This window comes from Octopus sinensis, linkage group LG4 (genome assembly GCF_006345805.1).
Source record: "Octopus sinensis linkage group LG4, ASM634580v1, whole genome shotgun sequence".
NCBI lineage: Eukaryota > Metazoa > Mollusca > Cephalopoda > Octopoda > Octopodidae > Octopus > Octopus sinensis.
Window position 1 is genome coordinate 7,406,020 of NC_043000.1, and position 12,245 is coordinate 7,418,264.

Below are 12,245 nucleotides of genomic sequence, written 5' to 3' on the forward strand. Positions count from 1 at the left end.
CTGATGTAAACTGTGTATGCGTTATTCTAACAGTGCAGTTATACAGCTTCGTATATGATTCAACACCCATCCCTGTATATTTCCATCTTTCACAAGCCTTACAGCATAATATAAACATTTTCAGGCAATTTCTTGTGTTGCTAGTTCCTACACTATCATGTTTTAGGAAGGTGGTGTAGGTGGTGGTGGTGGGGATTGGTTCTCCACCACCACCACCACCACCTACACACACCTGTTGGAGTGTTGTAATTGGCTTCACAAGCTTTCGAAACACCTCAGTTCCAGCCAATGAGAAGAAGGCTGTTCTATATGGTTTCTTCAGCTGTTAGAAATAACTGGCAAAATCTCATTCAAATACTCCTCCTCCTCCTCCTTGTCATTCCTCTTTTACTCTTTTCAGTCATTTGACTGCGGCCATGCTAGAGCACTGCTTTTTAGTCGAACAAATAATCGACTAAATAATTATTTAGTCAAATAAGCCCCCAGGACTTATTCTTTGTAAGCCTAGTACTTATTCTGTCAGTTTCTTTTGCCGAACTGCTAAGTTATGGGGAAATAAATACACCAACATCGGTTGTCAAGCGATGGTGGGAGGACAAACAACACAGACATGCCAACACACACACACACACACACACACACACACACACATATGACAAGTGTCTTTCAGTTTCTTATAATAGTGAACTGTAATCATATTATGATGTCTACTTAATTAGATGAACTTAGTCTTTAAGTGTTGAGTGTGTTGGCCATAGGAGCAATGCAGTACCAACAGGAGGATCTGAATTGTTGATCTCTTCACTGTTTGTTAGGTATCTATTGATCTCAACCAACCCTGCTCATTTTGTAAACTTGTGTAGCCATAGATAAAGAATAGTCCGTGGAAAGGAGTAAGGACCATAGCTTTTACAGACCTTCTTAAATTGGCAGATAGAGATGACATTGAGCTTAATTAGGTAATGTTCAGGTTGAGCTTTTGCATGTTACGTTAGCGGTTAGAAGGTCAGCCAGATCAGGGAGGGAACACGAGAAAGTTGCAGTTTGGGTAGTGTTTGTTGTATGCTGTGGGTGGTGAAGGGAGGGGTGGGAGGTGGGCAGTATTTAGTGAATGAGTTCAATGGTATAGCAAATATTACAATCAAGGTACATAAGACATTGAGGGCATGTCAGATGTTGCTGTGTGTTGGTATGTGAACAAACACACACACATGTAAATTACAGAAGCGAAATCAGTTTCTGATCTTTTTAATTGTTCTTGTTCCATGAAATTATTGCAATACTGCTGTTGGTATTTTACTATTGGTTTTGGAAGTAATAAAGATAGTAAGTGCTGACTTAATTTGTTTTTAGTTACTGAAAAATCAGTTTCAATTGAACTCTCATCTTTTTCAATACACCAGAGTAACCAATGCATTCAGAAATTGTATCTGCTGTAAGGTCAAGAAATTTGCTTCACAACCATGTGGTTTCAGGTTCAATCCCTCTGCATGGCACTAGTTCTCATGTTTCTGATGAAATATACTGCTTCTGTTTCAGTTGGTTTTGGAAGTAATAAAAAATTTATAAAAAATAATTTTGTTATTATTAAGCTGACATGTGGAATAAAAATTAACATGGAATTTCGATGGAAAGTTTTGATTTGTAGTCTCAAGTGATTTTATATAAAAAGAGGTTAAACATCTTCTACCTTAACTTCAAATTGACCAATACTTTGTGAGTGGAGTTTGACAAAAGCCTATCTTTGTGTGTGTGTATGTCTGAGAGAGAGAGAGTCTGCATATCATTCAGAGATAGTTATAGACAAGGGAGAAAGTGGAGTGAAAACCCAGCACTTTTCAAATGAAGGTGCTTGGTATATTCCTCTTGTTGTGCTTTAGACACTTTCTTATCAATGTCACTCACATAAATGCAGTTGTTGATCTTTGCAACATGCATGCATGTATACATACATTGTGTGTGTATTTATAAAGAGAGATGCCAAAAGTACTAAATGTGAGATTTCCATCAATTTATTTCTTTTCTCACATTGATATTTACTCAGATTTCTTTAGAATCTTGTAACATTTTAAATAATGCACCAGAGGTCATCTTGGTCTGAAGAAATCTCCCACTAGATGCTGTTAAATACAGTTTTGTTGATTCTTGTTGGCAAAGACTTTAGCAGTTTTATAATTCTCAGCAAGAGAGAAAACGTAAAAGGGTGGGTTTGCAGTAAAAGAAGTAATTTTGTTTCATTTTGATCCAAAATGGCAGAAAAGTTTTTTCTTTCTTTTTTAAAACCAAGACTCAGTATTTTGTTGAAGCATAATTTTTTAAAGGATCTCATAATTTTCAATAATGTAGTGAATTGTTTCGCAAACATCAAGTTTTCATATGATCTATACATAATTCCAGTTTTTGTGGCATTAAACAAATGAGATACAAATCTATTTCAGAGTAAGTTACCTATCTGTCATAAGTACCTTCTTTCCCCAGATGTACCTATTCCTCAATAGAATTGAGCTCATAATTTCTAGTTGACTAACAAAAAAAAAAAAACCCAGGGTTATCCAAAAGTCACAAAGTATAAAATTACAGTTGGTACAACTGCTGAAACCACTGGATTATTTCCACAGGTTGCAATATGCAGGATGGACCTAAAGCTTTCTGGTTTTAGGTCCATCCTGCGTGTGTGATAATGTGTATGCAGTCAGACATTTGGAAAGGTATACGGAAGCATTATGCCTTCATCAGCAGAACTGTTATAGGAGTGAGTTACCATTTATATATTTTGTGGTACAGAAACTGGGGACTGATGGAAATAGTCCAAACATCAAGCATACAAATACACTTGATTTGTTTTGCAAAATACCTTACAAAATGCTTGAATTATTATTATTATTATTATTATTATTATTATTATATATAGCTTGACTGCTAGCTCCAAAAATTTGTTTTATTTCCTCGTGTTCTTTTCTGTTGAAGAGCGTAGGCTCGAAACGTAAAAGACTTTCTCACCTTCCCGAGCATTAAACTAATACACCTGTTTGTTGATTATACCTGTCTTTGTCTTTTGTTTTTCTGTAGATTTCAACTATATATATATATATATATATATATATATATATATATGGATCAAAATAGTTTGATTCAAATTCGTTGGTACCAACAAATATATATATACATATATATATATATATATATATATATATATATATATATATATATATACATACACACACACACAAACACCCACACATATATATATTGGTTACAATGATGAGGGTTCCAGCTGATCTGATCAATGGAACAGCCTTCTGAAATTAACATGCAAGTGGCTGAGCATTCCATAGGCATGCGTACTCTTAACTTAGTCCTCAGGGAGATTCAGCATAAAACAGAGTGTGACATGGCTGGCCCTTTGAAATACAGATACTACTCATTTTTGCCAATTGAGTGGACTGGAGCATCGTGAAATAAAGTGTCCTGTTCAAGGGCATAACACTTCTGGGAATTGAATGCACAACCTTGTGACTACGATCCAAATACCTTAACCACTAGGCCATATGCCTTCACTTATATACAGCAATAAAAGGGGCAAGTAAAGTGCAACACATGACCAGAAATTGGGCTCCCTAGTAGGATCCACACTTCAGTCCAGAATCCAGTGTAATATGATGCAATGCATCAACCTCAGGATAGGCTGACGTGTGGAATACAAACTAAATGATAGTAATATGAAGAAAACAGGGATGGTATTGGTATTCAATGCATTATCAGACGCATTTACATTTCATCAAAGTGCTCAAGTAATTACTTAACAGTTGTAGAAACATTTTGCAATCATGCACTTCATTTCATCAATATCCCACAGGAAGCTCCCATGACTTTCGGAAACATTTTTTCACGCTAAGAGTTGCTGAAGCATGGAACAAACTGCCGGCATCAGTTGTTAGTTGTCGGAGCACTGCATCCTTCCAAACTTCCATGCTTCCTGAGATTCGCCAACACTACACCTGATTTCCTCCCCTCCCCCATACACACGCAAGCATCTATCTGACTCATACACTGTTCACTTCCCAGACATTTGTACATTACTGCTTTATACGCACTTTTGACAAGTTGTGGTGCAACAACCAGTGTTAAAGCTCCAAATATACACCTTTATTCCCCTTATGCAGATTACCAACAATCTTGCATCTCATGTAAAATAGCAAGGGACAGAAAATGCATCATATCAAGGGTGTTCGGACAATACCACTCCTCTCTCAAATTCAAGAATATGCAACCAGAGAGAGAGAGAGAGAGAGAGAGAGAGAGAGAGAGAGAGAGAGAGAGAGAGAGAGAGGTGAAAGGAGGAAGAATACTGATCAAACTGATAGCTTTAATGTCAATCATTGTATTTACTGTGGGACACTGATGAGGTGAAGTGTATCATCATCATCATCATCATTGTTTAATGTCCACTTTCCATGTTAGCATGGGTTGGATGATTTTGACTGAGGGCTGGCGAACCAGATGGCTGCACCAGGCTCCAATCTTTATCTGGCACAGTTTCTACAGCTGGCTGCCCTTCCTAACACCAACCACTCCGATAGTGTAGTGAGTGCTTTTTACGTGCCAATGGCACGGGGCCAGTCAGGCGGTACTGGCAATGACCTCACTCGAATCTTTTTGTATGATTGCAATAATGTTCCTACAGCTGTTATGTAATTATTTTGCTGAAATGGATGTCCTATAAATGCATTGAATGCCATACCTGATTTCTGGTCACATGCTGTTATTATTTGTACACACACACATTGGTTATTCAAAAAAACACTTTGCAAAAATATATTTTCTTCCTTTCTGTAGAATTTACAATATTTGGAATGTCTTTGTCCAGGTTGTAATCTCTCTTTTGCTTACAAAGAAAAAAGAAAAGTATGAGCTGTTTGGTTTGGACTTTTTAAAATGTTTAACATCATATTTCTCTAAAAAAAATATGTTGTTTTTTAAAATTTATTCAATTCTGGTCACATAAACTTTAAAAAAAAAAAAAAAAAAGAGGTATAGAAACTTTTAACATCCAAGTAATATTTCTAGGGTAAATTGTTGGGAATCAATTTCAATGTGTTCCCTAGTTTGTTTGTTGATTTGATAGTGGGATATCACTATAAGATTTGATTTTATCATAGTAAGAAGTGATTAAATAAATTTGTTATGAAGTTAATTAGCCTGAACTGTTTTCTGCTTAATTAACATTCTCTTCACAATGTTATATTTTTCAATCTGAAAGATTAGTTTGTTGTTTAGCCCTAGGTCTGTCCCAATTGAGTTGATCTAATTAATGATTGAAAAGTGTTCTGTCTCTACTCATCATATCATATTTTCAGATATAGCAATATATCTGGAATGACATTATCCCGTGTGTCATACCTTGCCTAAAACAGCAGGATATGATTTGACACATTTTGCTGCTATTTCTAGTAAACTGAGAAACCACTTAGAAGCCAGTATTCTCTTCCTTTCTTTGGTTCATTGAATCTATGGTTTTTATCTTTTAGAGAGAGATGCTGCAAAATCAGATCTGATAAATGAATGCATAATTTTGGTTTCTAGGTGCAGGTTTGGTAAGAAGGTTGCTTCCCAGCCACACGGTTCCAGGTTCAGTCCCACTGCATGGCACTTTGGGCAAATGTCTTTTACTATAGTCTAGGGCCTATTAAAGCCTTGTGAGTGGATTTTGTAGACAGAAACTGAAAGAATCCTGTCGTGTGTGTGTATATACACACACACACACACATACATCCATACATACATATCATCATTGTCATTTAACGTCTGCTTTCCATGGTGGCATGGGTTGAATGGTTTTGATTGAGAACTGGCAAGCTGGGAGGCTGTACCAGGCTCCAATCTAATTTGGCAATGTTTCTACAGTTGGATGTATTTCCTAACGCCAACCACTCTGAGAGTGTAGTGGGTGCTTTTTAGGTGCCACCAGAATGGGGGCCAGTCAGGCAGCACTGGCATCAGCTGCGCTCGAATGGTGTTTTTTTACATGCCACTGGCACAGGTGCCAGTCAGGTTGTACAAGCATCAGTCACACTTGAATGGTGCTTTTTACATGCCACCAGCACGGGTACTAGTCAGGCGGTACTGGCATCAGCCATGCTTGAATGGTGCTTTCTACGTGCCACCAGCACAGGTGCCAGTCGAGTGGCACTGGCATTGACCATGGCTATGATTTCACTCAGTGCAACAGGCCTTCACAAGAAACCTCATATTGCCCAATGATTGAAGGGTGCTTTTAAATGGGCCAGTTTTGCGACACTGGCATTGGCCACGACTACAGTCTCACTTGGCTTGCCAGGTCTTCTCAAGCATGACATATCTCCAAAGGTCTCCGTCACTTGTCATTGCCTCTGTGAAGCCCAATGTTCAAAGGTCATGTGTCACCAATTCATCCTATGTCTTCCTGAGTCTACCCCTTCCACAGGTTCCCTCTACTATTAGGGTGTGACAGTTCTTTACACAGCTGTCCTCATCCATATGCAACACATAACCACACCAGCACAGTTGTCTCTTGCATACCACATTTGATGCTTCTTATGCCCAACTTTTCTCTCAGGGCGTTTATACTCTGTCGTGTATGCACACTGACATTGCTCATCTATTGGAGCATACTAGCTTCATTTATTTCAAGCCTATGCGTGTCCTCAGCAGTCACAGCCCATGTTTCACTGCCATGTAGCATGGCTGTTTGTACACAGGTCATACAGTCTACCTTTCACTTTGAGGAGAGGCCCTTTGTTACCAGCAGAAGTAGGAGCCCTCTCAACTTTGCCCAGGCTATTCTTATTCTAGCAGCTACACTCTCGGAGCATCCACTCCCGCTACTAACTTGGTCACCTAGGTAACAGAAGCTATCAACTACTTCTAGTTTTCCCCTTGGCATGTGATGGAATCTGTTTTCTTCACATATTTGGTGTTTATTGCACCTCTGCATGCATATGTGTGTATGTATTTGTGTCTTTGTCCCCCACCATTACTTGACAACCATTATTGGTGTGTTTACGTCCCCATAACTTAGTAGTTTGGCAAAAGAGACTGATAGAATAAGTACTGGGGGGTCAATTCATTCAACTAAAATTCTTCAGGGTGGTGTCCCTGCATGGCTGTAGTCACATGACTGAAAACAAGTATTTAAAAAAAAGAAACCAAGCAACATATCCAATGAACCAATGAGAGTAGGTGGAGGGCGGCTTCCAAGTTGCTGCTCAGTTTACTAGAAATAGCAGCAAAATCCCTATCAAATCATACCCTGCTGTCTTAAACAAGGTATGGCACATTGGATAATGTAGTTCAAGATATACTACTATATCTGAAAATATGACATAATGAGTACAGATGGAGCACTTTTTGACCATTAATGAGATCAGCATAGTCCTTGGGCTAAACAACAACAGGCTAATCTTTCATGTGTGTGTGTGTGTGGGGGGGATTCAGAGAGTAATAATCTCAAAAGTATGTATCTACTTAGGGCCTGTTTTTAATTTATGTTAAATTGGTAACTAATTGGTTAATTTTTTTTCTTTTTAGCTCCTGACTACTTTTGATGATCCTAAAGATGAGGATAAAACAGAGAAAGCAAAAGGTTTTCATTAGTTTATATATTTGTAGTTATTTTTTAGTAAAAAAAAAAAAAAAAGTCTTTGATAATTTGTTACCTAAATTAAATACTATTTTATCTCTGCTTAGGGTGTCTTGGACAAGAAAGGTGAAGTTTGAGTTCAATATTTGCCAGTTAGACTGCAAAATATATCTGCGATTTCATAATGCCTATTTACAGTTAGGTGGACTAAGTCATTGAACTTTTTAGTATTTCCAGAAATGTAGTGGTTGTCATGTGTTAGGCTGTCACCTTGTTAATTCCCAGATTCCCAACGTACCACTCAGCAATTACTAGATTTATTTTTTAGATATTCTTCAATAGAGGCATGGTTAAATTTTAAAAATCTGATTTTACCTTTTCAGAACTAGAAAACAATTCACTCCTAAGCAGATTTTAACTCTACACAAAGCACAAATACTCCTTACACCAGAATCTCTCTCATATATCTTTGATTGTAAGTGTATTCATCATACGCATGTATATTCTTGACTGTATTCTAAAAAAGTCTTTGCCCATCCTTTCTCCTCTCTAGTTACTTCTCAGGTATATTTTATCTGTCCAAACTGTGAATGGTGTGAATAACGATACTCAACTGTCTTAACCCTTTAGCATTTAAACCGGTATAAGATCCATCCAAAATATTCTGCCTGTTTTACATTAAAACTAGCCAGAACTGACCTGTCACACCTACCCTACAATGTCGCTCTAAAAATAAATGATCACATCATCGAAATCTCCAAGCTACGAGATAATGCATGATTAATTCAAAACAATGTGAATAAATAAGCGTTATACTTGACTGAATAATCCGAATGCTAAAGGGTTAAGATTAAATCTTATCATTTCCACATATTATCATAGGCTTAACAAACTAAGTAGATTTCTAATTTAATAATGAGAAATTAAAAAGACTATCAGGTTTCTAATATTTATTTAGAAGCATTCAATTCAATTTGGTTGCTTCCTTTCCCAACCAGTTCAAGGGTGATATTTACATTCAACTAATTATTTTTGGTATTTCAGAACTAAAATATGATAACAATAGAAATTCTAACTTGAGATTACTCTCCTTAATTATTTATTATTACTTATTGCCTTAACTTTTCTTTCTCTCCTTTAAAAGTTAATTTTTTTTTTAGAGAATTACTATTAAATCAAAAGTTTTGACAGATTTTTAGCTTCAGTGCTATCATCTGTACTTTTTCATATAAGAATTTCTACTCGGAGCCACACTTTTGCCATTGACCAGCATACTTTGCATTCATGCTGATTAACCCTTTCGTTACTGTATTTATTTTGAGATGCTCTGTGTTTCTTTCAGTTATTTTAAATATAACAAAGAATTTAGTAAAATAACTTAGTTATCATTCAGCTAGTGTTAGGAGCATAAATTGTGACTAAGATTTGGTGGAAGGTTTTAATTCAAAACTTATGAAAACAAGACATTTGTACTCAGAGCCTGAGCCGGTTTCAGCCGGGTTGGTAACGAAAGGGTTAAATGATGCTTGTAAATTTATGCTAGTGAGATCTAATCTACATAATCAGATGCAATGAATCTTTGTAAACGGACTCTTTACTAATCACATCAGCAATGCTTTTGTTGCTCAGTTCCATGTCCCATGTTATTTGTATGTAACATTTGCTACTCTGCTGTGACTTCTGCTAAATCCATTGTCTATTTATATTTCAGGTAATGAACTGATTGCATATCCACAAGAAGATCTCTCCTCTTGGCTGGTCGATTCTCCATCTGCTAGCAGTGAATTAAATGATGATATAGACAGCACAATTGATGCGACCTCCTTAGATACTCCTGATTGCAATTTTGACAAAGATTTGGACTTTCCATCCTCTTCAGGCAAGAGAAAAAGTAAACGACCAATGCGAATTATTTTGTCATAACCAGGAATGTACGTTTTTGGGAAGTCTTTAGGTCTGGTGGAAGGAAACAAGAAGAAAGGAACCTTTTTTCTCTAGCGTCCACTCTGTAACCAAACAGTTGTCGGTAAAGATAAAGAAACAAATGCTAACCAATGTAACTGGGTTTGCTGACTAGAAGAAAGCTGATGGCATAAATTATATAGGCTGGAATTTATAATCCCCACCAGAAAAGAGAACTTTAGATGTGCTCATTAGCTTCTCCTCTGCACCCTCATAAAAGACACATTTTCTGTCTGTCTACTTAAAAACCTCCAAATCTGCGTTGGAGAAGATTGGCATTAGGTTTACTTTACTACTAATGTATGTATGTATCATATCAGTAGGCCTACTAATTCCTGCCTTCAGTAATCACTGAGGTGCATCTTCTGCATTTACTGGAGTTACTTGCCATCAAATGCAATATATATATACATATACAAGAAAAGAAAAAAAAAAAAAGATATCAGACCTTTTTTTTATATTATTATTACTTTTCTTTCTGCCCAGCACACATGCACAAGGAGTAAAGAATTAAGGATACAAAAGACAGACAGTTAGGAACTATTATTTTGGTTTCTTGAAGATTATATATATATACATATATATATATATATATATATATATATATATATATATAATTATTTCTCCTCTTTACAAAATGTATTTTGGCATTGAGAACAGCTTTCTGAAAGATGCTTACCACTCTATTAACCATCCTGGCACTCTTCCAATGTCACTATATTGCTGTAGCATTTATATTTTGGATGTTCTGCCCCCTCCCCCCTTTTTAAAAAAAAAAGATTTAAACGCTTTTGCGTTTATATTATTATTATTATCATTATTATTATTATTATTATTATTTTATTTGATAAAATAGATATCATGGCAAGCATTATTAAAAATAAATTTTCAAATTATTTCTAATTTTAATATATACAAAAATATAATTTTTTTCAAACCATTTTCCTATCATCATCATCATCATTATTATAATAATTATTATTATTATTATTATTATTATTATTATTATTATTTCTTGACATGCGTAGTTGATTACAGGTTACCTATAAAAATTGTTGTAATCAATCTATATTAGAATCTTCATCAAAGCTCTAGAGGTGCTTTCTTTGCTTGAGCTGGTATTTTGATTATAAGTTTATCTGATTAAGATACTTGGTTAAAACTAAATCCACTTTAAGCCTTTGGTGACAAAGTAAACCATGTTGGTTTTGTAATTAGTTGTCTTCAAACAGGGTCTCAGATGACAAATACCTAAGACTGTGGCTGACTTCATAGTGCCACATGCTTCTTTGGATTTTGGCTAATATGTAGGAAAATGAAAAAGGTTTGAATTTGAAAAAAAATGATAATTTGAAAAAAAAAAAAAAATGAATAAAAGTAATTGTATTTGCTGGGGGTGGGTGGGTTTGAAAATGAAATAGAATCTATTGTCTAGGCAAAAACAGAAATTAGTAATATAGTTGAATTTTAATTTTATTTTGCTTTTTTTTTGTTGTACCTTTTAAGTTAATTCTTCTTATCCTATGTTTTTAATCTTCACTGTATATTTAATGCCTTGCTGTCACTGCGCTTTGTGACAAGCTGTTACTAAGAGATGTTTGGCCTATTTATTAAATAATAATAATAATAATAATAATTGTGACTTTTGCTAAATCTGTGAGGAATTAGAAGAGAGATAAAAGAAAAAAAAAAGAAAAATATTAGCTGTTATTTTGTCTTGGTTATCAAAATATGTAATTTTTTTTTCTTTTAATTTTAAATTGTTAACATAATCACTTCATTGAAAAGCTACAGCTACACACTAACCATTCAGACACTCAACCTTCTCCCTGGCCAAATCCTTTAATACCAACAATGTTTTTAAGTTAGTGTACAATTGCAAGGGTTCATTGGCCTTCTGTTTTAAAGCATGTCCCATTATTGATTTGTTTTTACTTTACAACTGATCGCCTTATCATCCTTAAACACCAACCCTATCAATCGTTGTTGTTTAGTCTCCCAAGTCAGCTGTGATGAAGCTGATCTTTGAGTCAAAGATAGTCCAGCCATGACCATGCTCTCTCACTCACTTTCTGTTTTCTTTTCTTCTTTTTTTTTTCTATTTTTCTGTTAATATATATGATCTGGAGAAGGAAAGGATGTGTCAAAGACTTTTTACTGAGTATCTGTAACTAGAAAGGTTATCTTCAGACTGACTGGGTACCTGGCCTGGACGCTTGCAAAAGTGCACTCTGCTAAAAGCTAACAAAGGGGCCGGCCAAGTGGTGGTGCTAAAAACTAGGCAACAGATTAGGATTATCTCAGACTACATTCTTTAATGTGTCTTTCTTTTTATTAAAGACTGTAATACCTGACTTGAGCGAGATTTGGCTGCTATTTCTACCAAATTCAGTGATCAAAAAGAGGCTTCCTTGGCTTGATATCACTGACAACATTTTGGTTTGGCAAAAAAAAAAAAACATGTTTTATAAATGCTTCTCTTTTTTCCCTCTGGCGGATCCTTCTCTATTCCATTATCTGTTGACCTGTTGGTCTTAAAATTCTTCCCTTACACGGGAATAGCTTGTCTTACTTTTAAACCTTTTTATTTTCATTTTAATTTTTTATCAAAACCTATGTAAATAAATATTTTGTAGATAGTTACATTAGTGGATTAAAATTTTTC

The 12,245-nt window shown here is 35.5% G+C and overlaps 1 protein-coding gene across 6 annotated transcripts in view; it reads left to right on the forward strand.

Moving 5' to 3' along the window:
* LOC115210910 (heat shock factor protein) overlaps window positions 1-10,018 on the forward strand; it is a 168,973-nt gene extending 158,955 nt beyond the window's left edge. For 4 of the 6 annotated variants that reach the window (XM_036501734.1, XM_029779689.2, XM_029779690.2 and 1 more), the window contains 2 exons: window positions 7,567-7,621; window positions 9,330-10,018. In XM_036501734.1, coding sequence (XP_036357627.1) covers window positions 7,567-7,621; window positions 9,330-9,541 — 267 coding nt within the window. In that variant the 3' untranslated portion in view covers window positions 9,542-10,018. Of the gene's footprint in view, window positions 1-7,566; window positions 7,622-8,001; window positions 8,094-9,329 lie in introns of all 6 variants that reach the window. The other 2 variants (XR_003881455.2, XR_004998604.1) reach the window with 1 other exon arrangement.
* The last annotated feature ends 2,227 nt before the right edge of the window (window positions 10,019-12,245 follow it).